General features: G+C 36.5%; 1 protein-coding gene across 1 annotated transcript in view; it reads left to right on the top strand.

The window, feature by feature from the left end:
- Nucleotides 1–27,429, top strand: part of SNX6 (sorting nexin 6) — a 28,459-nt gene extending 1,030 nt beyond the window's left edge. Inside the window, exons 3-14 of the mRNA XM_066188414.1 lie at nucleotides 4,059–4,163; nucleotides 5,881–5,991; nucleotides 7,540–7,661; nucleotides 9,618–9,741; nucleotides 10,967–11,062; nucleotides 12,417–12,522; nucleotides 14,960–15,035; nucleotides 16,324–16,363; nucleotides 17,506–17,592; nucleotides 18,478–18,637; nucleotides 19,682–19,767; nucleotides 26,280–27,429. Of these exons, the coding sequence (XP_066044511.1) occupies nucleotides 4,059–4,163; nucleotides 5,881–5,991; nucleotides 7,540–7,661; nucleotides 9,618–9,741; nucleotides 10,967–11,062; nucleotides 12,417–12,522; nucleotides 14,960–15,035; nucleotides 16,324–16,363; nucleotides 17,506–17,592; nucleotides 18,478–18,637; nucleotides 19,682–19,767; nucleotides 26,280–26,333 (1,167 nt within the window). The 3' untranslated portion in view covers nucleotides 26,334–27,429. The remainder of the gene's footprint in view (nucleotides 1–4,058; nucleotides 4,164–5,880; nucleotides 5,992–7,539; nucleotides 7,662–9,617; nucleotides 9,742–10,966; nucleotides 11,063–12,416; nucleotides 12,523–14,959; nucleotides 15,036–16,323; nucleotides 16,364–17,505; nucleotides 17,593–18,477; nucleotides 18,638–19,681; nucleotides 19,768–26,279) is intronic.
- The last annotated feature ends 512 nt before the right edge of the window (nucleotides 27,430–27,941 follow it).

Raw genomic sequence — 27,941 nt, 5'->3', positions numbered from 1 at the left:
CTTCAGGGTCGCTTGGGTTCCCTTTGCTCTTGGTGGTTATTAAGGTGTCTGAATACAGTATATTACTAAAAATACAAAAATCTGAGGAACACTGTGTTGATATCGTGTTTTATCATACACACCATAGTCAGATGTTAAATTCAGTGCATTTTATGTTTCAGTTTATGGCCAAAAATTTAAAAAGGCATTCTAATATTGTGTCAGGCCAATTCTGGCCACTGTAAAGCTTTTGTCTTTAGGTATACAGCTACTTTACTAAGAATATCGGATACAAGAGAGAGGAGGTGGTCGTTGTTGTCCTTTAAGTGTCTTCAGAACAAGGACTGAAGAGCTTACTTACAGTGGAATTTTATTTACATAGGTATTTTGCATAGGTTGTCCCTGGTACTTAGGAACAGCCTTTGATGCGCTGATGCGCGAAGTTAAGTTGCCTTTATCTGAAGGTGCAGGTAGAACATAACAATGCGGATCTGACCTACTGTGAAACTTGTCTGTTTGGCTGGTTATTAGTGTTCCCTCTAAGGCTACAGGTCGTTAAGAGTTCACGAGGTAATTTGAAAACCTTAAGAAATCTCTTTGCAGTCTTGTTTGTACCGTTGTACAACTTACCGTCTCAGTTGGCAGTCTTTTTTTTTCTCTCCTGCATCTTCATCCGGCATTGAGGAATTAAATTAGAACAGTAGCCTTCTCATTTCCCTAATTTTTTTAGGGTTTCTTATTTTCAATCACTAATCACTGTGAGGGTTTAATTTTTTCTCTTCTGTGTAAATGCCTGGGGTTAAAACACAGGTTGTTATCTGTGTGATTTTGTTTGTGATACAGGAAATTAATCAAAAACAATATGGCAGTCTGTTCATGAATGGATTTGCTGTGCTTTAATCTTCAAAACTTTAATACCTTTTTTTCTGAGTAGAAGTAGTAAAAATAAACATCTTTACTGAAATGATTCCCTGGTTCCGATTTGTTGCCTTTCTCTGCAATTAAATAATGAGTAGGTCGAGCCTTTATTTGAAAGCATGGATGGCAACTTCTGGTTGGAGTAATTGAGCTTTTAGTTTTGAAATCAGTACTCTTTCCTCGGTTGAATTCAGAAATTGCTGTGACGACTGTACTTCCAATGCTGCGGGAACATGTTTGTTGGCTGCAGTTGTGTTAAGTTTAACCTTGGGGTGATGGGATGAAAGAGGGCTGGAATTTATGCTGATGCCACACAGAAGAGTAATTCTCAAACAATGGTGTTACACCATATGGAGCCTTTTCTGGAGAACTGTAAAACAGAGCACTGAGAATCATCTTTGGGGAAGTAGCAGTGGGTGGTCTGTAGAAGGAACTTATTATAAATGGTCTGCATGAAATGAACTTGTGGGAGTTGCTTTTCTGAGTTTCACTTAGGAAATAGGATAGGATTGAGTTTGCTTGGTGTAACTTGGGTGCTGTTGGGATTTTCGTGCTCTCTCTAACATAAACGATACGTGCTTTGTAAAGTGGTATAGTATTGCTCCATTAGTACTGTTTTGTGTATTTTATATCTATATAATCTTTAGCTGACTTGGCTAACACTCATTCAGTGGAAATGAGCTATCCTTTAGAACAGGTCCACTGGAAGCTTAATGCTGTGAAAACACTTCCGAAAGCTTTTGTTGTAAAGCCTTGTCCCCTTGCTCTGTGTATTTATCTGCCTGTAAAAAACCAGCTGAAAAAAGTGTCCCTTTACTCTAACATTTTTGTAAGACCTTCAAGTAGGGAAGTTACTGTTAATGGATGACATTACCTAGGAATGTAACACTTGGTTGTTTCCCTTGTCTGTACCAGATTCCTTCCATTATCATTTGAAGTATAATTGATCCTTAAGCAAGAGCTTAGATGTTAAGTCCTCTCCTATTGTTGTGTTCTCGTTTAGTACTGTAACATCTTACATTGCTTGGCCTGGGTTTTGGCTTCTGCTGTTTCCTAGACCCTTTGAATAGAACAAGGACTTTCTTGGTAAAGAATAGGAAACTAAAGTAATTAAATCAGGTTTTGCTTTCCAAGTTGTTCAGCATGGTTGTAGATTACATATGTAAACATAAAATAATTATGTGATGTTGTATGTTTTTGACTTGGAGGAGGGCAAGATAAAAAGGGACTATCCTATCTCTGTTTTTCCATACTTCAAGGTACTTTCATTTCAGTTTTCATCTGTTTCAGACTTCTTTTATTTTATCATTTTCTACTTCCTTTGTGACTGGAAAACCATCCATTGGTAGGAGTTTTATTTTGGAAGTAGTGATGCGGAGTTTGTTTAAGTTTGCGGTGTGATGATGTTGTTTGTGAATTCAGTTTCCAGTAATGCAATGTGAATCGTTGTGTCACATGAATAAATTTAAAGTCCTTCAACTTTCTGATTGTCTTTGACACCTTTCATAAATGCTTCATTACCATTGCAGATGAAAACATTCCCTGTTGGCAGTCAGGCTACACGGCGTAATTTAACATATAATTAAACTCTTCAAAACTGTTACAAACTTAACTCAGTATAAATCAAACAAATAGTCCTTTACACTTGTATGTCATGGGTGCAGTTGTCATATTTAGTTCTTAATTTTCTCAGCACAGATAGGACTTTCATATCTGAAGTTGTGAATAGTGCATGTTATCAGGCTGCACTGCACTGGATATGCTCTAATGACAAACTTGATCAGCCGTTACACTGAATTCTAGAATTTTGTATAGTACCACTTCGGAAAAAAAAGAAAAAAAGGAGGTGCAAAAGTATTTTGGTAGAAATATTTGTGACCTGTGAAAGACTACAAAAATACCATTTAGATAATCCAGATTATTTGCTGAGATTACTCAGTCTGTTAATGTATTCTGGGGGGACTGGAGAAAAACAAACAGTACCCCAGACAGTGTAACCACAAAAACCTTTTTACACACTGAAAAATGTGGTTTCATGACATAGGGGAGACATTGGTATGTCATTATATTTTTCTTTCCTAAATTAGATGATAAGCACATTGGAAACTCAGTAGGAGCTAGGAGATTCTGCCTCTGAGAAGTGATCTGCAAGGAACCATTGCATGATAGTACGCCTTTGTGTGAGGCAGTGACCCTCGAAACCTTGGGAAAACAAAACAAAAGGCAATGCCTGAATCACATGGTGTGAATATGTTACTGTGCAGTCATTTTAATGATTTCCAACTTCACTGTAAGGAAAAGCTATTACTACTTGTGTAAGAGCTATTGAACAGTTAACATTTTGCTAGCCTTAGCAGAATATGCTAGACTGCATGATTCTGGTTTACTTTAATGCACTACTTCTAAGATCCATGAGTCTGGTTGCTACAAAGGTAACAGTTGTCCAGGCATCAAGGTTAACAGCAAGACTAGAGTGGGATCTGACCACTGTGATTTAAGATAAAGGTAACTTATGGAAAACGAGATGTGGCAGTTGATGCTTCTGTCGTAGAGCTTTTCCAGTGCCTCATAGCATTATCTTCAAAATCTGCTCATGTGTAACCCCTGTACTGTGTGTTATGAATACTTAAAGCATTTTTTTACTTAAGTATCGGTGTAGAAATGCAATCCTGAAAAAAAATGTGTGGAGAAAAAGTCCAAATCTCTGTATAGCAATGTATTTTTAATACTGTAGAATGGATAGAATGGGATAATTGTAGAAAAAAAAAAGGCAGAATCAGAGAAAATACCATGTCTCAGTAAAAAGTATGCCTTGTGAGCATGATGTTGAAATATTTTTTGACAATGTGATTGGAAAAGATTTCAGGGTTAGCCTTAGTGCTTGTAAAAGCATTCCAAATGTCTGTTGGTCATGATGATGAAATTGTCATGGGACAAATTCCTCTCAAACAACAAGGGTACAAGGGTGAGGGGACTTGAATTTCCAGTTGGGCTCTAGAAGGAGTACTACTGGAATTTCTTTTTCTGTTAGAAATAATCTTTTAATGTTGGGGGTTTTGTGGTCTGTCTTTAGCATTGCAGGATCAGGGTTCATTTCAAAGGAAGAATAGTGGAAATATAGTTTACCTTTTTTTGAGCTAAATATATTTTTCTTTCTTTAGCTTAGAGCAATAAATGTAGATCTCCAGACTGATGCTGCTCTGCAAGTGGATATCTCAGATGCACTAAGTGAGAGGGATAAAGTGAAATTCACAGTCCATACAAAGGTAAAAACCTGGGTTTTTACATGCAACAGTTCTTAATTATATACAAAAGAGTTTGCTCAAACTGTTTGTTGAAACAACATGTAACACAGCCCAGAGGAAATGAGAAAGTAGAATTATCTCATGTTTACGAGACTGTGTAGCTGCAGTGCATAAGGAAAAGATGACTAAGAGTTAAAAAACTGTTTAGAAGAAAGTTATGTTAATTTTTTTTGCATTGATGTGTTGTCATACCATTACCATGCCTATTAATTAGTCTATTTGCAGGTAGAATCTTAAATATACATGAATATACTTCAGTATAGTTTTTTAAATTAGATTAGGTCTTATTATAGTTTCAGATTCTAAAAGCATATTTTGTAATTATGTTACATTCACAGATAATTTTTAATTACTGTTGTTTATGCCCTTTTTTTTTTTAGATTTGAATGTTTATTGATTGCAGAGTGACAGAATAATTAAAGTCGAATAAAATATCTGGACATCATTAATCCTATCTCCTCCCTCACTCTTACCATTAAATTAGAGTGCACAAGAGCACATTGCTCAGGATTTGTCCATTTGGGTTTTGATTATAGACTCACAGAATCACTTAGGTTGGAAAAGACCTCTAAGACTGAGCCCAACCATTACTCCAGCACTGCTGAGTTCACCATTAAACCGAGTCCCTAAGTGCCATATCTACATGTGTTTTAAATACTTCCAGGGTTGGTTGCTCAACCGTTTCCTTGGGCATCCCCTTCTAAAGCTTGACAATCCTTTTTGTGAAGAATTTTTTAATATCCAATCTAAACCTCCCCTGGTGCAACTTGAGGCCATTTCCTCTTCTTGAGAGAGGAGACCGACCCCCACCTGGCTTTGGCCTCATAGCAGATACTTGTAGAGTGATAAGGTCAACCCCTGGTTTTTCCCCAGACTAAACATCACCAGCTCCCTCAGCTGCTCCTCATCAGACTTTTGCTTTAGAGCTGTCAGCAGCTCTGTTGCCCTTCTCTGGACAGACCCCAGCACCTCAGTGTCTTTCCTGTCATGAGAGGCCCACAGCTGGACACTGGACTCGAGGTGTGGCTTCACCAGTGTCCAGTACAGAGGAACAGTCACTTCCTTGGTCCTGCTGGCCACATTATTTCTGATACAAGTCAGGATGCCGTTAGTCTTCTTGGCCACCTGGGCACACGCGGGATCATGTCCAGCCACAGTTGACCAGGTTCTTTTCCACTGGGCAGCTTTCCAGCTGCTCTGCCCCCCCCCCCCCCCCCCCCCCAGCATGTAGCTCTGTCTAGGCTCGTGACCTTGTTGAATCTCCTACAATTTGCCTCAGCCCATGGATCCAGCTGGTCCAGATCCCTCTGCAGATCCTTCCTGTCCTCCAGCAGATCAACACCTCCACCCAACTTGGTGTCATCTGCAAACTGACTAAGAGGCACTTGGTCCCCTCATCCAGATCATCCATAAAGATAACTCCAGGATTAAATTGATAAAGATATTAGACATGTCTATGAGCAGAACTTCACAAGCTCTTAAGGCATCTCATGCCAATTGATTGCTGCACTAATTAAGATGAGGGTAATTACTGCGGTATGAACTTTTGGGGATGTTTTTGTTGTTCCCTCAAGGTTTTTTCTCATGTAGGAATGAAAAACTGTGTGTTTTTTTGTTGAGCTTTTCACCTTCACTGCTTTCTTCCCCACCATAATTCTACCTCATTTTACCCTTCTAGAGTTCCTTACCAAATTTCAAACAAAACGAATTTTCTGTTGTGCGGCAACATGAAGAGTTTATTTGGCTTCATGATTCTTTTGTTGAGAATGAGGACTATGCTGGCTATATTGTAAGTACTGGTATTCTTTTGGTTTATATGTGCTCTTTTCTCTGGGTTGGATCAAAACTACTCGAGACTGCTTTCAAATGCAGTGGAAACAGCAGGTGTTCTTTCCTTATAAAATCAGATCTGCTTCTCTAACACTTAATTTTATGCAATTACACAAAATTAATGGTTGAAGCAAGCTTGGAAGAAAGCTACAGCAGCTGTCATATTTTCTTGCCCTTTACTCCTAAGAAATGAGTAGTTTAATTTGTCTCCAAGTGTATTTTTATGCCACTATGTTAAAAGTGTGGGAGAGAGTTGAACTGTATAACTCAGTGGTATTGTTTTTGCAAGCTAATGTTTAACTTAGTTACAAGTTTCATGTTGCTTTTGTTTTAGCTGGAATGGCAGAGTGAAGTAAGTAGACTTTTCGAGTTCTTATTATAAAGATCAGAATAATTTTTCCATAAATAGGAGGAAAGGAAAAACTTATTCAAATACCATGTAGAACGAGAGGGAACCTCAATATATAATAACTTACAGTTTGAAGTTAATTTCAGGCCTTCCAGGAACAGAGGTCTCAAAACAGGCACTGTATGATGCTGCATATTAAAAATGGTGCTGCTCTTCATACATTAATTGCAAATAAGAATATTTGTCATCTTGGTGTGAAAGGTATTAGTTTTGTGGTTGGTGGGGTGTTTGTTGATTCAGAGGGTAAACAGATATTTCTGATTGATTAGTGGGTACATTATAATGAGTATCATCTGTGATGGTCATACCATTCTTGAGATTGTCTTAGTCAGAAAAGCTATTTGAAGTGACTAGACCTTCAGTGTGGTAATAACTAGTTTCAGATGGTTGACTGTCAAGATGCTAGATTTTTCATTTTTTTGTAATGTGTTGATGCAATGGGCCAATATCAGTAAACTAAAATTTAAATGTAGTTGGTTCTGTGTTTCTTTCCTGGCACCAATTCATATTTAGTTTGACTGGTGTTTTCTCTTTCAGTGTTGATATACTGTATTATAAAATTAACCTAGAGTCTTGTTTACTGAGGGCTTTGTTTCAACACATACATCTTTAATGTCAGCATGCTGCAAGAAAGAGCTAGTGCCTGCAAACAATAGGGAGTGGTTTTCTTGGTTTAAAGTTTTGGGGAGTTAGAAATGGGTGGTGTGAAAACAATTGTGGAATTCTTTTTTTTTTTTTTTCTTTAAACAAGAAATAATTCTTACCAAATAAGCTAAACCAAAACTAATTAAAAAATAATTATTTCAAGTTTTGAGTCATTGTCATGGGAAATGAAGTATTATTTGGTTTCTGTTGTAATTAAACAGAAGCCATTAGTTAATACTTTAGTAATCTTCAAGGACTCTTGACCGAAATTGGTATAGTAATGCAGCACGTATAACTCATGAATGAGAGACTTTATCCAGAAATGCTGTAATGAATGATGAAAGAGAGAAATATGTATTACAAAGCTGCAGGCAATCTACAGTTCCTGTTCTGTGAATGGGTGTTGTTTGACTGAGAAAATGAGAACTTAAAAAAAATGGGATTAAATTCCAGATTCCACCAGCACCACCCAGGCCTGACTTTGATGCCTCCAGGGAGAAACTGCAGAAACTTGGAGAAGGGGAAGGATCAATGACTAAAGAAGAATTCACAAAGATGAAACAAGAGCTGGAAGCGTATGTAGATTTAATTACTACTTTATTAATTTATTTATGTTCCAAAACTTTTAATGCTGTTTGCTGTCCCATGTTTCTGATTTCACTGAAATGGTTCTCTGTGAAACACAGACTTGAGAATCCAGTTGCTTTTTAACCAAGGTTTATGTTAGTGATCATGATCAGTGCCATTAGGAAAATTGTAGAAATAATTTCATGGAAGATCTCCTGAAACAGGAAATCAATCAGCATGTTCTTGAGCATTCTTTTGTAAGAAGGAAAGTATTTAGGTCCTGTTCTTCACAGAACATCTGCAAAGGGAGGAGATAACCTCTATCTTTTTTAGTTCTGGTGTTCCACATTTTATAAGTATAATTAGACTTTAAGGTTATACATGCAGTGATTGGGAGTAGGGAGTTGTGCATGTGGCTGGTACTGTAGATGCCAACCTTCTGTTCCCCAAGTAATACGAAGATTACTAGAAAATTCCTTTTTTGACACTTTTTTTTTTTGATTTTTGCACAAGGAGAATATACTTCCTGAAAATACTGTTTTCCCTTACTATGAATTTAATTGATATTGAAATAACTGCTCTGAAGCTTCTTGTTCCGTATGAGTTACACAGTGAAGTTTCTCCTTGCTTCGTCCATATTCTTTATCATGCATTCGCTTCTTTGATCTTTTTCCTGTCATTGGTTTCAGTTTTCAAGTGTATATTTACACTGCCTCTAGACTGCTTCTATCAAGAGCTCTGAATTGGCAAGAAAAGTACATAGAACTCTTAGAACCGCTGCTGTCTCTCCGAACTTCAGCTGCTGTGAGCAAATGTCTTAAAAAGCTCTGTGTTAGTGAAATGTACAACATAATTTATAGCAGAGTAGATATACACTTCATATGCAGAAAACTGGAAATTAGCAGAACACTATAGATTTTAAAGAATCTGGTTTTCCAGCGGCCCTGATCATGATTCTCTTGTGGTCTGGTTAGGGGTTGGATAACACAGAAAACTTTGGGTTTCTTCTACTGCCACCTCCATCCTCTGCATCCTCCTTTTTTGTCTTCACTGAATGACTACTACTCTCACTGAGATCAAACATCTCCCAACACTGGCTCTGCTGGTTTGCTGGTATGTAAATCTTAACCTCCTTGCACATAGTGGAAGGAAAAGCATTGATTATAATTTCACTGTTTGACCTCAGAATGGGAAAAAGAGCCCTTTCCTCATTTTCAGATGAGTTGCATCTTACTCATTGGATTTGCAAAGCACAATGAATTCTAGCAAACTTGTATTGATAAGAGTGCCTTCCTCTTAATTAAATTGCAAGTGAGTAATTGCTTTGAAGTAGAGTTGGCTGAACTGGGCAACTATGTGATTGTTATGGTTAAATGTGTTTTTTTGTTGTACCTACCAAATGCTGCTCTTAATTTCGCTTTTAGACCCACTATGATGCGAGACATCAATGTAAGCTTTGGCTCAAAAAGGCTAGGTGCTGTAACATGAAATAAACCACTGTCTAAAGAGCTAACAAAACGACATGAACATATAAATAAGTAAGGAGGGTGCAAATGGGCAAGGGGATGGAGATGGGGAGGAAGGAATTTGCACATCAATACACAGTGCCAAGGGACTGTAGTCTGTACCTCAGTTTCTTGATTCTTGGGGTGCTGGGAAAAGGACAATGAAATGAGGTTACACTTTCAGCAAACCAGTGTCTGTTAGCTAACCATAAAAATTAGTGTATTTGTTGACTCTTCATTAAAGGTCTCTCTGTAATGTGTTCGAGCTTCAAATTTCTCCCTAGTATTAACATTGCACTATTTATGTCTATATCAAACATTGGAGTGATAAACTCCATTATATATTGGCTTGTAATTTTGTACCCTTACTGAGGATTTCTTAAAGCTACTCACTAGGTTAATCTCAAACTTTATTGCTTCATATGAAATTCTTATGTCTGTCTTATTTCTTGTTTTTAGTGAATATTTGGCAATATTCAAGAAGACAGTTGCAATGCATGAAGTGTTTTTGTGTCGCGTGGCAGCACATCCTATTTTGAGAAAGGACTTAAATTTCCATGTATTCTTGGAATATAATCAGGATGTGAGTATTGAAAACTGAATTGCTGGTGAGAGAAATCAAGATGTACTTTTATGGTAGGATGGAAAATTGATTAAGAGGGAATTACCTCCTGGAGCAAATTACATCAACTCCTTCATGCCAGACATATTTGTATTGTAAAAGTTAGAAATTCATTTAGTCTGTAGGAGTTTGTTTTCTGCCACCTGGGGAACCAAATGCACGATATGCTCTAACCTCAACATCAAAAATATTACTGGAAATCCAGTATATTTTGGATTTAAAAGATGATTTTGGTGGTGACTTCACTTGACAGTATACTTTTCCACTCTTTGAATTACTTTTTTTTTGCTGCAGGGAAGAATGATGCAACAAAATGGAGCACTAAGTTTTAGGATTTGGAACTGTAGTGTATATTCTCTTGCTAACAAAACTGGAGGGAATTTCTGATGAAATGTTCTGATAAGTAAAACTTTTTTGTAAATGATGTGAGTGAAAATGTGGTTGATTTTTTTCTGAGTATTGAACTAGTGTGGCTATCCACATGTAATATAAATGAGATGATAGGGAGTACTTTTGGATTCATAACTCGTCGGTGTTGGAGACAGTGCTTGCTCCTACTCTGCAAAGTGTTTCAGTTACTTTTTCAAATTGCAGGAATCAACATAGAGTGGAAGAAACTACTACAAAGACTGGCTCAATTGCATAGATACTTAATTCAAAATATGTTACAGAGGTTCTTTTATGTAGAAATGCTTACAGGTTCAGGCACTCAGTTTACCTAAACTAGGTGAAGTCAGATGGACAAGGCAGAGTGTGAGGAGGCTTAAACCAGCATTATCCTCTGGAAGTCAAAGATCCGCCTTTCACCAAAGTGAAACATGGTTATATTAACTATTGTTACATCAACTCAGCTGTACTGTGCATGATAAATACTGAGTTATTGATAACTGAAATGTACACCCTGTACATTTGGTACTATCTGCAGGTGCTAGAATGTTCCTGATTTTTATTTCCCCCCACCCCCCGGAATGGTATTTTAGGTGATAAACAATGTAGTAAATGAGGTAGTCTTCATTCTGGATGCAAGGTGCCCTGTCCCCATTAGTGCAGAGTACAAGAATAAAGAGAGAACAGGAAAACTGTTTTAGGTGTAGCATGTAGGGCTATGTAGTTCTATTTAATTTTTTTTAAAGCTTGTATTACCTCCAGGAAATGAATGAACTTGATAAATTATTTTGTTTTTCAGTTGAGTGTTCGTGGGAAAAATAAGAAAGAGAAACTTGAAGACTTCTTCAAAAATATGGTTAAATCAGCAGATGGTGTCATTGTTTCAGGAGTAAAGGTGATTACTGCTTAACATAGCAAGATTTAAAATGTATTAACATTGTTGTCACCTTTTTAAATGAATCTTACATAGGTAAAAAAATTGGATTTTTATAGTGATATCTAACTTAAGAATTAGTGGCAGACTAAGGGTGAGAACTTGTGGCCTAGATGCAAAATAACTAAAAGCTTCCTTGTGGGCTTTCAGTACTCTATGAAATTAAACACCTTTTTTTATACATAGATAATTGATATTCTGGTTAGTGGTGTTTGTTCATTGGTTTGGGGTTTTTTTTGTTTGTTTGTTTGTTTTTGTTTTGTTTTTTGGGGGAGGTGGGGTGGGGCAGGGGGGGTGTGTTTGGGGTTTTTTTGTTCAGGCCTGTCATTTTATATAGTGGAAAGGAGAACTAGGTCTGACAACTGCTTCTGTTCAGAAGTTACTAACAGAGTGAATTTTCCCAGTCTTGTAGAATCTGTCTACTGTTTCAAGGAGCAGCATTAGAGGTTATATGATTTTTCCCAGTAGATGTAATAATGTTACTGAGGAAAAAAAATAGTAATGAAAATTCAGTTTAATTTTTACTTTTCCAAAAGCTACAGGATCGCTTTTACAGCAAGCAGAAATTCTGCAGAGGATGATTTTTAATCTCTTTTCTTTCTAGTGGTAACTTTCCATTTGGTAGCAACTTTTACAAGAGTTAAAAGTTTCTAGGTTTAAAATCTTGATTTTTGAAACAGCTGGAAAGTGGATATATCCATGGTTTAATTATGACTTAGAAAAACATTAAGTCCAAATAACTTCCAGTTTCATAAGAACATTGTTCAAAGCCCATGTTGTAGACTCTTCCATGGCATTGAGCATCTGTGTTATCTTAGAGGGTTTTTAAAAATAAATATGAACCAATTACCTCAAGTTATAACACAGACAGTGTTAACATTTACCTGTGTTTGCTAAATTGAAAGAAGTCTGTCAGTAAGATCAGTGTTCTGAGCTAGGAGTTCAAATCATCTTGTCTGAGATGACAGCGTCTTATGCTACTGGGTGACTTTCATCCCTTCTCCCCTTTTTCTAGGTAGATTACACATATTCTATTTTTCTGTCACCCTTGGTGACCCTTTGCTATGATTTCATGTTTAGTTATATAGAACTTTAGGATGCTTGTTGCAAATTCTTAGTTCTTACTAAATTCTTTATAAAACTTAATATCATGATGTAAATGGAGAAGAAATCAGTTCATATAAATGGTGTTTTAGACAATAAAAACAGATGCACTTCCTGTCACAGCAACAGTGAAATGTGCAAATTTACTCTGCATTTGCTCTGTAGAGACTGGGTGAAATCCTGTTTTTTAAATTGTTCTCCTTTTTTGTAGGATGTGGATGACTTCTTTGAACATGAGAGAACATTCCTTGTAGAATATCACAACCGAGTCAAAGATGCCTCTGCCAAATCTGATAAAATGACAAGATCACATAAAAGTGAGTTTTCTTCCAGAGTGAAAATAGTACTGGTTAAAGTGTACTGAAGTTGTTCATGAGGAGAAGTAATTTTTAGTTTTCTTTTTGCATGTGAAAAGTGAATTAATTTCTTCAAGTGTAGCCTTCATAGTCTTAAGAAGTTCCATCTGACTTTCTAAGTTTAGGCTTTGCTGCAGTAGACTAGACGAAGTAAGAACAGCCTGGTGCAACACTGAGGATTACATTGATTCTTCATGCTGTCTGCTTGAAAAGAAATATACTTTAAGTATTAATATTTTTTTGAAGTCTGACTTAGTCATTTAGGTGTAGAGGTGGGTATTATGGCAGTACATGTGATTTTACTCCTAGTGCAGTTGTTCTTAATTGGATGTGGTTGATTCCACCAAGTGCAGTCTCTTGGCAAACTGGGCATTACATTACTTTGCTGACAAAGTTACCTTTTCCTGTAGAAAACTCGTGTTTGGCCCATTAGTTGTAGACTAGGTTTCCATTTTTTAGCTATTTAGAGTTGGGACTGGAATGTGTACATTCAGTAGCTTGGTTTGCAGGACCCCTTTTCTTGATGACACAGGATTTGCCACTTGGCTATTGATTTGTCTTTGTGAGCTGAGTGCTAGCTAATGTGATTTCTGGAAGCTCTAAATGGTCTTCTCAAGTGCCATTCATTTATTTGAGAAAACAAAAAATTTTGGGGTTAGGACTATTGTGTTTGATTTAGGATTACTGTGTTTTGAGAAGCTCAGAAGAAATTGACCTGTGTTGCCCTTGATTTTATGTTTTTCTGCCTAGTTAAATCAAAATGGATCTTCCAGATTCTGTCTACTTCCTTGAAGTTTGGGTCTGATTTACAGATACTGGCTTTGCTGTCTACAGTAATATAGTTCATACAAAACCAGCTCACAAACCTTTTATGAATCTCCATTGATAAGACCTCTAAATGGATACTGGATGAGATGTTAAACCGAGAATTTTCTGAGTTCTTCAGATCCCTCTTTTGCCATTGTATGAACACTGAGTCTTTTGTAGTTTCAGTATTTATGGTAGGAGATGGAAAGAGTCATTTAGGGCTCGGTGAGCTAAGGGGCCCTGTGTCTGCATTCAGCTCCTACCTGAAGTGGTTTCTGGTGGTTTTGGTTGCTTGCTTAAAATAAGAACCGAACTTTATTCATGGTAATGAAGTGCCAAGATTTATTTACAGAGTGAGAAAGGCTTTTACAATGGTTGTAGAACCGGGAAAATCCTTTGAAATGAGGTTGTAGAGGATCTGGTGGGAAAGGATTGATCAAACTCATGACAAAGCTTCATTGGTTTCCAGGCTCAAATCACATACGATGTTTATTGACCACTTCTGCCAAACTATGAATTGGGACAGATGGTGCCTTTTGAAATTCTGGCTAGAAGAGTAGAGCAGTGACCTGGGAAACCTGTGTTGGAAATGGGCAATCTGTAGTTTATCTATAACGTGATCAAGAGAGAGCTGTAGGGCTTGCAAAGACACCAACTTGCTATTTCCAGCAGAAAATCCATTTTGATGTTGAAATGGGAGGAGTAGAAAGGGAGATTGCTTCCTAATATCATTCTTCACTGTAACCAGCTGCATTGATGACATATGGAATGATGAATTATGTGGAAGTTGACCCACTGAATCTGTTAAAGTTGTGTTATTAAGAAAAAATAATTCTGCTTAAAGGCATATAAACTTCAGAAATAAGAAACAAATGTATTTTCTTGTTCATTGCTTGGACCTGTTTGTTTTCATCATTCACTGAGTTATTACTTAAAGTTTTTTAAAAAAGCTCTGTGTGCAAAGATTTATTTTTTATGTTGATTATATAGCAATACCTCACTAGTCAAATTATGCAGCCTTCTTACAAATACTGCTTCTAATTTCATTGTTTAAGTGATTTAACACTAATGCTACTTTAACCAGTGACTGCTTGTTGAAGAGGTAAGAGTTTCCTAAAAATAGGGATGTGCTAGAAAAGGTGTTGTGTATATAATGCTGTATTTTTGGTAGCCTGGGGTTTGTAGTCAATTAACTGCTCTCAAGCACACAGACTTTTTGTTACTGTTAAACTGTGATTCTCTTTTTTCCAAATAGTTTTAAAATAAAATTTAAATTCAGACTTGAACCATTAAGTTTGTACATCTTCCACCAAAATAAAACCTAAAAAAAATTGCACAATAAATTCACTTAGCAGGTTCTGATTTGCTAGAATACTCTAGGTAAATTACAGACTGCACAGTTTGGTGAAAGCACTGTTTTTATTGTGTGAAGTTATCCTTCCTGTTAAGTGATGTGATCGCAATTTTATCTCTACTTTTGTGTTAAAACACATCCTTTTAGAAAAATACCTATTTTTGAAGAAAGGAATTTCAAAATTTTCAGAAAGAAGAGGAATGAGGTAGTAAAACAAGTGCTTGTTTGTTTTTCTAGATGTGGCGGATGACTATAATAGAATTGGTTCTTCATTATATGCATTAGGAACGCAGGACTCCACAGATATATGCAAGTAAGATGTTGTTAATAACCTATGGGATAATTTGCTATGTAGCAGTCTTAATGGTGACCTGCTGAGATTGGTAGCTTTTGTGAGGAGAAAACTAGAATGTATTACAGCTGTATCACAGTAAGACATTTTCTTCTCTAGTATTTAATTTCTTCAGCAGGCTGCATTTAACACTTTTGTTTTAATATTCGTCTGTCAAAAAATGCTAATTTCTACAGTCTGTAGAAAATTGCACAGTTGAGATGGAAAAGTCCTCATCAAATAAGGGAAAACCCACAATTCTTTCACTGTTCTTTAAAAAACGTTGCAAATGCTTTGACATATGCAGCAAGCACAGGTCTCAGTCTGTGGGTTTTTTTGAAGTGTAGCAACATCTTGAAAAATAGTTCTGCTGTTCTGGCAAGTTTACTGCCCTTAGGTAAAACAAAGCAATCTACAGAGATCCCCAAATCTTCAGAAGGTGTCTCTATGTACAAACATTTGTCCTTCAATCTTTCAGTGATTTGCTTGAAGACGATGTCTGGTGTATCTGACAATAAAACTTAGTTAACTAGCTTAAAGATGTCAGTGCTTGTCCACATACAGGCATAGTTAGTTAGTGTGATGTTGGTGTCAGTGTGACAACAGGGAGGACACGAATATGAAAGCTAACTTTCTAATTTACCTGAATTGCAGTGATATACTTCCAGATGTGGTGATAGCTTATATACCAGATACTTTGATGATAGTATTGGTATTTGTTGTAGTCTGTTAGGGTGTGTCAGAAATCACATCTGTCTTCTGTCAGAAGTATAATTCGACTACAAATTCATGTAATTCAGTCTGCTGTAAGACTGAAGCCTTGTATGGTCTCCTGCAGTGGAGATGTTGTCACACTGTTGCTCAGCATCTCTGAATTCCAAGTAGGACATAAGTCATGTTTACTGTGTGAAGAAAAGAACATCCAAATTTATGTAAAGGACACTTGATAACAGTGTAAGACATTGACCAGGGTGCTGCTGTTTGGGGTTTAATTCACAGAAGCATAAAGAATCCTTGAGGAGCTGAGCCATTATTCTTTTCTTAAAAATATCCATCTGTTATGCTTTGTTTGTCCTTTGCCTTTCTTACATTGTACAGTTCCCACACATTTGAAGTTTGAAACCAGTATGTTATCTGAGTTTTGTAAATTACAGTTGTAAGCAATGCCTTTGCAATCTTTATTTGCCAGACACAGACTATTGTGTGAGTTCTAGAAAGTAATTAGACTGTTCAAAACAATGTTGTAATATGAGCTGTTTCCTCTGCACAGGTTTTTTCTGAAGGTGTCGGAGTTATTTGACAAAACAAGGGTATGTACAATGAAACGGACATCGTGTATCAACAAGGCATTAATATGTGGATTAATATGGGTGCTTCTAGATGGAGTGTTTAAGCAATGTGTAGTATGGAATGTCAAAGTGGAAGATTTCGGTCATGTGTTTTGTAAAATGAACCTTAGGACTCCTCTGTCTACTAAACATTTCTAGTCAGTCTGCTGTAATACCCTTGTAAAGCTGCTGTTTCTCTAAAATGTATAGAGATCTTCCATACTTGTTACTGAGAATCACAGAACTTGCTGTGGATGAAAGAAATGAAGAAATTGAATCCTTAATTTAAAAAAAAAAAAAAAATGGTGGTCATGCTGCAATTTTTCTGGAGCCAAGATCTGTTTCTGCAGTTACTTGACCCAAAAGTAATGTTGCTTATGGTTGTAACTTGTAAGTTTTTCAAATATCTTCTCTTTGGCCTTACTTGTTTGGCTTGGTAGACAAGATGTATGCCATGTATCAGGAAAACATCCAAATGAAAAATGTGTGCATTTCCTAAACTGACAATTGTATCTGCATAAACAGATTTTTCTTTAAAGAAAATTAACAGAATTACTTGCTTTGACTCAAAATGCTGCATTTCAGAAATAATTTTTTTAATTAGGGTTTTAAAAATGTACTTGCAGACTCTATTTCTAATCTGTTTAAAATGCAAGCAAATTAGTTAATTGATTTTTTAGACCATTTAGTGCATGCAGTTACACAATTAGTCTGCAAAGTTGCCTTAAAATTTTGTTTTCTTTGATTTCAACAACAACATAAAACTGCTTGTGCAACTCAGTTTGTTTCTCTATATTTTTGTAGCACATGATAAATATAATTGCTATTGGGGAAAAAAAGCAGTTTTTAAAATAGAAAGCCAGTTGTCAATTACTGCTCACAGAGTAGCTTATTCCTTACATTTTAATACAAAATCCTAATACTGCTTCTCATTTTGCATCTTTTAAGTATCCTGTCATTAGTGCCTGATCTTAGTTTTTGAAAAAGACCATCTGTTGTGTGCTGTATATTTTACATTGAATTTGTATCATACAAATGAATACCCAAAGTCTGGATGTTTTTAAGTTGATACTTTTTCTTACTGTTTTTTTGTTTGGTGGTGGTGTTTTGTTTTGTTCTTCCAGAAAATAGAGGCTCGGGTATCTGCTGATGAAGATCTTAAACTTTCTGATCTTCTGAAATACTACCTTAGGGAATCTCAAGCTGCTAAGGTGAATTTATGGGGTTTTGTTCAGTGAAATTATGTTTTTTTTAACATTAAAAAAAGAGAAAGTGACCCATGGGATTACCAATTCACAATATAGATAGATTAAAATGCTGCCACCTCTAGCCTGCAGTTTTTCTCTTAGCTGTAAAACCTGTCTCTGTTGAATATAAGGAGTGACAAAGCAGTTGCTGATGTGGGACTGACTGTGTGGAACTGAGTGAGCCACTTGTCAAGGCCAAATCATGCAGTAACTAGAAACAGTGGAAGGGCTGTTTGTGTGTTTGGTGCTTGTAATTGCAAGCAATTCTGCTTTTCTTTAAATGTTAAAATTGGATATTCCATATAATCTACTAGTGCTGCTGCAAAAACTCATGGGCTGAATTTGATATTCTGTGCATACAGAAAATTTCATTCTTACTTTTGATGTGAGATGATTAAATAACATCACAGAATGAGCAAGCATTTGACTCAAAATGTCTGTAGTTAAAAGATCACTAACTGTTGCACAAAAAATGCTACTACTGTTTCTTGGGCTCTGTATGTATTTCAAACACATAATCTAAATGTAGTTTGTTTTTAATTTAAGAAGCTGTGAAATTTCCTATGGTTTGCTTTCTTTGACTTTTTGGAGTTTGATCTAAGCCATCTGTTCTTAGCTCTGTCAGACAAGATGGAGACCAAATAGTATTATGTTGTGGATCTGATCTAGTAGGGACATTCCTGTGACTTGCAGGAGGAAGTAAAGTGAATGCAATAATTTAGCAAGAACTGAAATACAGCAAGAAGGACTAAAATTAATTTGATTTTTTAAATTACTTGGAATGTAATAAAATCCTTGGATAGAGTCTTATAAACTCCATACAACCTTTTTTTTTTTTTTTTTAAATAGGATCTCCTATATAGAAGATCTAGGTCACTAGTGGATTATGAAAATGCTAATAAGGCATTGGATAAAGCAAGAGCAAAAAATAAAGATGTGCTGCAAGCTGAAACTACTCAGCAAATATGCTGTCAGAAATTTGAGAAAATTTCTGAGTCGGCAAAACAAGGTATTTGGCTGGTCCTTGATCCTATGTTGCTACTTGAAAATTAACATATTTTAGTATGTTATTGTTGAGAATTAATGTACTTAATGAGAATAGATTTATGTACTGTTTCCTGAGTAGGAATATGATCTTTAAAATGTTATTTATTTATTTTAGAAAGTTCAAATTAAATTTTTCTTTGGCTTCTCATAGCTCTGATAGGTAGAGCAAAGTCTAGGTGTGAATTACTTGTTAAGCTTTTTTTTCACATACATAAGCTAGGATACAATATGATAACTGTTAGCAGTAATAGCAAACAAATATTTTATTGTTGTTAAAATTCCCCTTTTGGTTTTATTCCTTCTTCTGTGAAGGCAGCAGTCTGTCACAGATATGACACTACATTAGAGAAGGGAGAAATAATGAAATGAGATTTCACGGAATTACAGAGTTAATAGAGAAAAGGAACCTTATTTACATGTTTTTTTCTTCTGGAAACTTACTTTTTTAGGTTAATACTTCAGTGAGTTAGTAGGTATCTGACTCATCACTTTGCGGCAGATCTGTTCAAGGTTTAAACACCATGCTCTCCTGTTTTTATCACTGAAGAATTGTTTGAGTCTGTAAATCTGGTTAATGATTTCTATAAATGAGACAATGGAGAATGAGTGATTCTGTTAGCCACAAAGGTGTATGCAGAAAGCATACTGTTGTTCATCCTAGTTTTAGTTTAGTATATTCCCTGAAGACTTTCAAGTATCAGCCTTGAAAGAGCAGTGCAGATGGAAAAAGAGAAATAAAAGCATCTACTTGGCAGTCTTTTTTCAAAAGAGCTTTGTGTCCACAAAAGGTTACCTAGGGGTGAGGAACTGCAGTGGTGGTTTGCTTTCTTCTACTGCGACTACTGAGTCGCAGTATTTTTGAGCCCAGAATGTGCTGAGATTAAACGTGAGGTTTTTCTTTTTTCCTTCTCTCACCCTTTACCTCTTCCATCCTGAAGGAATGACTGTTAACAGCTGAGGTCACTAACAGGGATGCTGTTAATGAGTCCATTTTTATTTTCTATAGAACTGATAGACTTTAAGACAAGAAGAGTTGCAGCATTCAGAAAAAATCTGGTGGAACTAGCAGAACTGGAATTAAAGCATGCTAAGGTAACTGTGATCCTTTTTGGCCTATATTTCAACTGGTTTTGAATATTATATGCTTGGTTAACCAAAGTGATGATACACACTTCACATTCAGGAAGGTGAATTTTAAGTTAAGCATTGTCCAGAAAGATGAACTTCCTTTAATAACAGGGAAAATGAAGTATAGGTGAAGTGTCTCTGAGAGATTGGTATGCTTGAGGTGCCTTTGGAAAACTCATAACCTGGAAGACAATTTTGCCTTCAGTTTTATATTTATTTGGCTGTTTGATATTTGCAGCTGCAGGATTTGAAAACACTACCTATTTTTAAAACTTCATCTCACCATTTCACTGTGAGCTAGGAAGCAGTTTCTGCTGTTAGTGAGATTCTAGGACTTGATGTATAGGATATGAAGCATGAGATCACACTGGCCTGTCTGGTATGATATGTATGCTTTTTGAACCTTTTTGCCTTTAAACCATTAAAAAAGAGGCAGGTTGCAGATAGCTTTTTCAGGAAAATAATTTTTTGTGGGAAAAGGACTTTAAGAGGCCTGGATTGTCCTTAAATTTGGCAGCGTATTGTCGACGACGGCAAGAGTCTCTTATTTGAACAGTCTTATACCTGGAGGCAGCTCTCTTTTTAAAAATCAGTTCTTTAGTATTTCTCTTCAAGTCTGAAACTGCATTGGTTAGGAAGCTGTGAATTAACTCAGAATATATCTGTTGAAAGGACTCATTAAGAGGTATATTGCTGCTTTAAACCCTTTTCAGTAGTGTTGATAGTGTCATTCTTCATTCTGCTAAACCCATTGCTTGTAAAACCAGTGCACTGTAAAAAAGGTTGTTTGGGGGACGTTTTAAAAAATATCTTTGTAGGTGTAAGTTCAGCTTGATGAGACATTTATGTATTGCTGGTAAAGCAATCAGTAATGTATGGAACACGATTCCTTTTTCAGATGAACAGTCCATACTTTAAGTAGTCCTAACAGTCATACTTGGACCAGTTTTTATTGATTTGCTGTATTGTGCTTTACTAAGGGAATGCTTCGGTCCTGCTTCAGTCATTGGCTCTTCATCATCTCTTGTAACTGACTCTTGCTGAAGTCTCCACATGCCTTGAAGTGGAATGGTTAGACAATGTCTCTGTCTTTTAAACAATCCTTAAAGAATCGCTTCTTTTAACTAGGCAAGTCACAATGTTGGAGTAATATTCTCTTGAAATTTGACAGCTAATAACTGTGGAATGCAAGGGCAAGATGCCTAATTTCTGCAGCTTTCAATTTGATTTGTGCTTCCTGTATATACCTGGAAGTGCTTGAAGATTTTTAGCTTTAGTTTGTTGCCACAGCTTGTGTTTAACAGGCATTTCTTTGAATAGTCAGTCTGTGACTTACCTTGTGTTAGTAAATTTACTAACAAGGAGTCCATGAAGCTGTAATAGATGCTTTGAATTGTAGTTCTGCTTTAGAAGATGAATTCTTTTTGCCGACCCTTTTCACCTACTTCATAATGGAGCACAACATTCACTAGACAGTTTTGAATCTTTAAAGCTTTACAATAATAAAAAGTCATTTTGACTAAGAATGATAAATCTTGAAACATTAGCAAATACTGTTACCTGTTGAATGAAAGGATGTTTCATTTCTCACTAGGTTTGAAAGTTCTCTTTTTCAATGCCAGTGTTTCATATTTAAAACAAGCTAAGCTACTACAGATGGATCAGTTTGGTTGCTGTGTTTTACTTTCTGTGAATTCTGGGTTTGATTATGACAGAATTTACAAGTACAGTAGATTGTATTTTTCAACCTTATATAATGGGGAATGTTCTTACTAATGCAATAACCTTCTCTAAGGTTCTCTATTTGAAGAGAGTCTTATGGATAGGTTTTTATTGGTTTGTATGGAGTATTGAAGGATGAACTGGTTTGGTGGATGCTTTCTAGGTTAGTTCCATAAAAGGAAGAAAGAAGATATTAAAAGACTTGTTTGTTGGGGGTTTTTCTGATGCAATATTGTGCCCTGATGTGGGAAGAGCAATGCTAAAGGAGTATGACTAAAATGCAAATCATGAACAATGTTTCTATTTCAAGGACTAGGTAGCCCTGTTTTGACTGGGCTACACTGGGTTGTTTCTAGACACCTAATTCCTCTTGAAGTACAGCTAGAAGAGGACTAGTAGAAGCATAAAAGAAAGCTATATTTTTCATGTAGGCAGTCAATTAATTACATCAGATCAAAAGCCACCTGCTTCTAGGTTCTTGGCAAAAATACTTGCCTGATGCTGGCAGTTTCTGTGTTTTTGCACCTACTGGAGGCAGGCATGTGAAGTTTTAGTAGCAGGCAAATGGTAATTTCTGGGTCAATCGGGTGTGGAGCACAGCGCTGACAAACTTTGCAACATTACCTGTTACCCAAGTCTGTTTGCTTCCAGCAAAAATGCTAAGTAGGAAAGAGACGTGGGAATGAGGGATACCCACTGCTGTAGCCTTTTGCTACAAGTCTTCTATTATGGGTTTTCTTTCTCAGTAGTGAGTGCCTCCAGACTAGGTCATGAATCAGTCTAGCCATGTGTCTTCTGGACTTGGAGTTACCTCTCACAAAAAACATGGAGGTGAAATATGATGTATCAGTGGGTGCTGAACTCACCTGAGAGGCTCTTTTGGAGGAATTCAGACACAATGAAGGCTGCTGCTTGACTTGCTATTTACAGTTACGTCCTCTGTGTGGAAATAAAAACACAAATCCCAAAATACAGAGGTTGCTGCACAGAAGTCGTCAGAGTGACCAAAGAATTGAGGGAAGGTTCTGAGACACAGCTTGCATTTTGTGAGCTATACCTGCCTGTACCTCTAGAAGACTTGAGGGCCAGAGGGAAATAAACTCAGTAAACCAGGGACACTGTGTATACAAATTCTAAGTAAACCCTCTCTGCCCAATTATGTTCATACTACTTCCCTCTAACCTACTTCTTGGAAGTATTGTAAATACTCTCTTATCCTTTTGAATTACAACTCAAGACTTTTCAAAAAGCTAAAAATCAGACTGGGGTTTGAGTTCGTGTTACACTGATGAAAGGGCAGACTGCTGCCAGGAAGGATGATGATGCAAGACTCTTCCTTTCCCTTATGTTGGCACAATTATGTGTACAGCTGCACAGTAAGAAGGTGTTGAAGGTTGCTCTGGGTTTTCCTAAGCTTTACTGTGTTTTGTTTTCACAACATCCCTTGTACCAGAACCCACAGTTTTGGCTGCGAGGGTCTGACAGTAAAAGAGAGCTGCTGCCTTAGCAGCAGCTTGTACCCTAGATTTATTTAAAATAGCTGCCAAACTGAAGCTTTAGATTATCATTGGTGAGTTACCTACTCTAAACATATTGATGTTTGTTCTTCTGTGGCCATTCTGGCTAATTATCCTCCTAGGCAGTGCTTAGCTTTTGTTTTGCTAGCTCTGTGTTTCTTCATGACATAATGCAGCTGTAGCTAATGTAAGACCTGAATAAGTGTTTGGCCATTTTGGTGTAAAAACTGCATTTGGTGTACTGTTCAGTATTTTAAATGGTTGGATTTTGAGATATTCCGGTGTTGGACTTCATGTTCAGGAAGAGGGGTTTGATAGCTGGTGAAACTGCCAAGGTTATAATCATATACTTACAACATTCATAGCCTTGGCTATACATTTAGAGTCTTTTGACATGTGAATTGTAACTGAGTAAGACAGCCGCTTCCTTTATGTAAATAAACAGAAATGTATATTTTCCACAAATATTAATATATACACTCTTGCCTCTCTGGGATTTTTGGAAAAAAAATTTCTTGTGTTACTAGCAACAGATGTCTGTTTGGAGCTGACAGAAAAAGGAAGTAAGCAAAATGCAGTGCTAAGGGATTTGCTGAAATGTTTTGTCAGTAATTCTTTCTTTCCTGAAAAGGATGTTTCTATCACTGTGGTTCTGACAGTAATTTTAATACCTACAGCTTAGGAGTGTGAGCTGGCAAGAAACACTTCTCTGAATCTGAATGTTTTGGACTTTATTTAGCTGTGATGATGTAATTCAAGTATGTCAGATACTGCAGCCACAAGGAGTAATGGCTCACAGCTTCTACTGTCCTTGATTTCTTATAATTTAAATAAGGTGGTTCTTGTGAACTTTGTAAATTTGATCTAATGAAAATGAATTATGTGCCTGTTTGGAAAATTTTAGTAATCTGGCTGGCTTAGTCTGGAAATGACTGAGGTGTAAATGATGTTGTGATGGTTTAACCTCAGCTGGCAACTCAGAAAAGTGAGAAAACTCCTGGGAGTTAGAGGCAGTTTAACAGGGAAAGCAAAAGCTGTGCACAAAGGAAAGCTAAACAAGGACTTTGTTCACTGCTTCCCATGGGCAGGCAGGTGTTCAGCTGTTTCTGGGAGAGCAGGGCTCCATTATGTGTGACAGTGACTTGAGAAGACAACAGTCTGAATGCCCACCTCTTCCTATTTCTCCCACCTTATATACTGAGCATGATGTCATATGGTCTGGAATATCCCTTTGGTCAGTTGGGGTCAGCTGTCCTAGCTGTGTCCCCTCCCAACTCCCATGCACCTCCAGCCACTTCTCCAGCCTGCCAGTACAAGAAGCAGAAAAGGCAGAGTAAGAGCTGCTTGGCAATAATGATGTCATCAATACCATTTTCAGCACAAATCCAAAACACACACCCATATTAACCACTGAGAAGAAAATTAACTACTCCAGCCACAACCAGCACAGATGTCTTGGTAACTTTTTTTTTTTTTTAAGAGTACTACACAAATATACAAATATACTTCATTCTTCTGTAATGAGATGGCCAAAAGATTATTGTCACACTTTAGTTACAGGTAATGTGTGCAGTCCATAAGTTTACTTAAGATTGAATTCCATTTGACGACTGAAGACTTCAGACTGAAGTATTTCTTTCAATTCATTAGTTCATTACAGTCAGTAATCAGCTTTTCAGTAAGAGAGACCTTAAATTTATGAATTCTGTACACCACAAAGGTGCGCCACCAAGTCCCCATGTATCTTGCTTACACAGAACTTGTTTGTATCACCAAATAACAAGCCTTCTTAAAAACAGCTTGTGACTGTCCTCTGCCAGTACAGACATAAAGAGACAAAAAAGCTGTTGAAGCTGTAACTGAAATTGCTGCCTTCTGGATAAGACTGAGAAGGATTTAGTAGGCATAACTGGGAATCTGCTTTTAAGCCTTTAAATCAGTTAATTGCTTAATCTGGATTATAAGAACCTGAAGGGAGTGAAGGGAGCATCAAATTATGATTTACCTTTTGGGTCTGAGGAAGAATGTCTTGCTTAGCTATCACAAGTCATTTGTAGTGCTTTTAACTGAAAAAGTAATTACAAATTCTTAAGGACTTCTGTGTACTGTTTATAAAAGGCATGCAAATCACAGATACTTACATGCTTTTGTGGTCTGAAGTTTTCTTTACATGTTTCTTTTTTGATCCAAAAAAATTTTTAGAAGTCAGCAGTTTCTTCCATGTTCATAACTGGGAACTGCTTTGTTCCTGCATTTTATCTGAACCTGATAGGAATTACTCTTAACACTGTCAACAGCCCAACATTTTTTTTTCATAGAGATTTCAGATTTGGGAACAAATGTAGTACAGGTATTTGACAGCAAATAGCTAGTAGTTTAAAGTGATTTAAACATAAATGAATGCACATATGAATACTGGGTTGTTTTGGTGGGTTTTTTTCCTGTAAAGTAAATTCTGGCTTGTCAATCACATTTGCTTAATTCACAAGAGTATCAGTTCTCTATAAATTCATTCAGGTACCTGAAAATCAGTCTGTATATTTTTATGGTAGATCCAGAATGCTTTAAATAAGATTAAAAACTGTGTTTGGAAAGAAGGCCAGAGCTTGGCTTAGAGTTAAGATGAGTTAATGTTCTGATAATCACTTCTGTAGCTCCAGCTGTAACGGCTAAACTCAATTTGATGGCTAAATCACCTGGCTAAGCATTTAAAATCAGTCTGCTGTCTTTCTCACACTGTCTTTCTTTCTCCTCCTTGAACAAAGCTGTCAGCTTGAATGGCTGCTATAAGCAAGGAGATCCTGAGTGCTATGAATTGTTTAATATTTGTTGATGAATACAGTATTCAGTGTAACACATGAATACTTAGACTTTGGGAATCTCATTCTAGAGACAGAGCAATGGTCCTGCTATATAAAATACTTTAAACTTTGCTACTGTGAATTTCATTGCTGAGAGAGTGCTTTGCAGTGAATAGTTTTTGTGGCCAGACTAGATCTCTAAGAAGAAACATGAAAGGGTATTAAGTGCTTATTTTTGAATCTCAGCTTTATTTCCATGACACTATATTCCTACATTCAAAAAAGCTTCTAATACAAAAGTTACACATATTTTTCCATAAGTTAAAAACCTGTCTATTCTTCTTTAACGGTGTCATTGCTATTTAAAAAACATTGTTCTGTCACAAGCTTAAAAGAAAGAAGACAAATGTGGTGATATTTTTCTTTATTTTTACAGGGTAACTTACAGCTTCTGCAGAGCTGCCTGGCAGTGTTAAATGGTGACACATAAGCTACGTTCCGTCCTCCCACTAACAAGGGCTGCCCTCCTCTGGATTTTGTTTTCATGACTTTAAATAGGCATTTACAGTTCCCTGGAGAAAACTTTTGACAAAGTGCACATAAGCAAGCTTCTTCTTTCAAAAGAATTAAACACCTGAAAGTAGCTCCAGACTATATGAGCCGCATACTTGTTATACATACATATTCATGTTTATTTAATCATTATACGCTTTCATTGTTCAGAAACCAAATGCTCGGGTTTTGTGAAAATAGCCAATATAATAATGTTCATGTTATGAATACTACGATACGGCTGCAATCTTATTTTCCTTTGTAAGTAATTTCTGAAGATCACCATTTGAAACACATTGTTCAAATGGCCTAAATATTACCATTAGATATTTGAATATTGTTACTATAATGGCATTGTATACACTGTCTTAGTTTTTTTTTTTCCATGTACTTATATCAAAAATCTTATCTTTTTTTTTCAATTGTGAACATTTCTTAGAAATTTTGGAGAACTTTGTGTAACCTTTATAACTATGATTTAAAAAGAAAAGCAGATGCATTAGTATGTTTGCCTTAACTTGTAGACTAATCCAATTATTGTAAAATAAACCATGAAATCAGTGATTTTTCTAAAATGATGCAGACACTATCATCTATAAGCTTAGTATTTTCTAGTAAATTAGTTTGTTTTTTTCTCTATTCATCGTGTAAAAACCATTGACTAAGTATTGGATTGGTCTGACACTACTTGCCCAGTACTTTTTCACTTGCATTCTCAGGTTTTATCTATTTGTCTGTGACTTTCCTATCCAGTGTACTTAAATTGTTTTGAGCTTGGTGGCTGACACTGCAGTTTCTTTGGCAGAAATAAGTGTGAGAGAACGTCCTGGCTTTCTTCCAAGAAAGGGGAAATAAAGTAGAACAGAGTTCAGAAGGTGCATAAAATACCAGTGAAAAGTAATACTGCCCCACTGTGATACAGATAAAATGTTTTGCTCCAGGAAAACAGTGAAGGTGGCCCCTATAAAAGAATGTGTGAAAAGAAGCTCATTCTGCTAACTGGACTTAAGACTTAAAGCTTTGAATCCACTGTTGTTGGTTGTATTGATTGGTCTCCCTTCCTTGAATTATGACCCTTCCCCAAGAGGTGCAGCTATGTTGTATAATTTCACAACGTCATAAAATTAGGCTTTACTTGATGAACTGCTCTTCACAGTGCTTTATAAGCAATATATGCTGTTTGTAGGCCTTCCGTGGAGCAGTGAAGTTTGGGTGAACGGTACGGCTGGAAATGCAGATCAGTGTCAGTCAATGTCTCTGAGATAACAGATGCCCTGTACTGCCGCACAGAGGAGTGTGGTTTGTTTTGTTTTTCTCACATAGGGTGAATTACACAGTGTAGTATACTTACCCTGCTGCCTTGCATATCAAAACATTGCAAAGGCAGAGAAGTCTGCATTGTGCTTTGATTCATGTACCCATCACCTCAGGCTTCGATGACCAGTGCCCGGTGGGTCTTGGCAACTTACCTAGTACGGAGAGTATTCCCAGCAATGCCTACTACACTAATACTGTGCTGTTCATCTTCTAGATATAACAGGTATAA

The sequence above is a fragment of the Chamaea fasciata genome, unplaced genomic scaffold (genome assembly GCF_029207755.1).
Source record: "Chamaea fasciata isolate MVZ Bird 193981 ecotype frontalis unplaced genomic scaffold, bChaFas1.0.hap1 SCAF_7, whole genome shotgun sequence".
NCBI lineage: Eukaryota > Metazoa > Chordata > Aves > Passeriformes > Sylviidae > Chamaea > Chamaea fasciata.
This window is presented reverse-complemented; position numbering and strand designations above follow the sequence as displayed.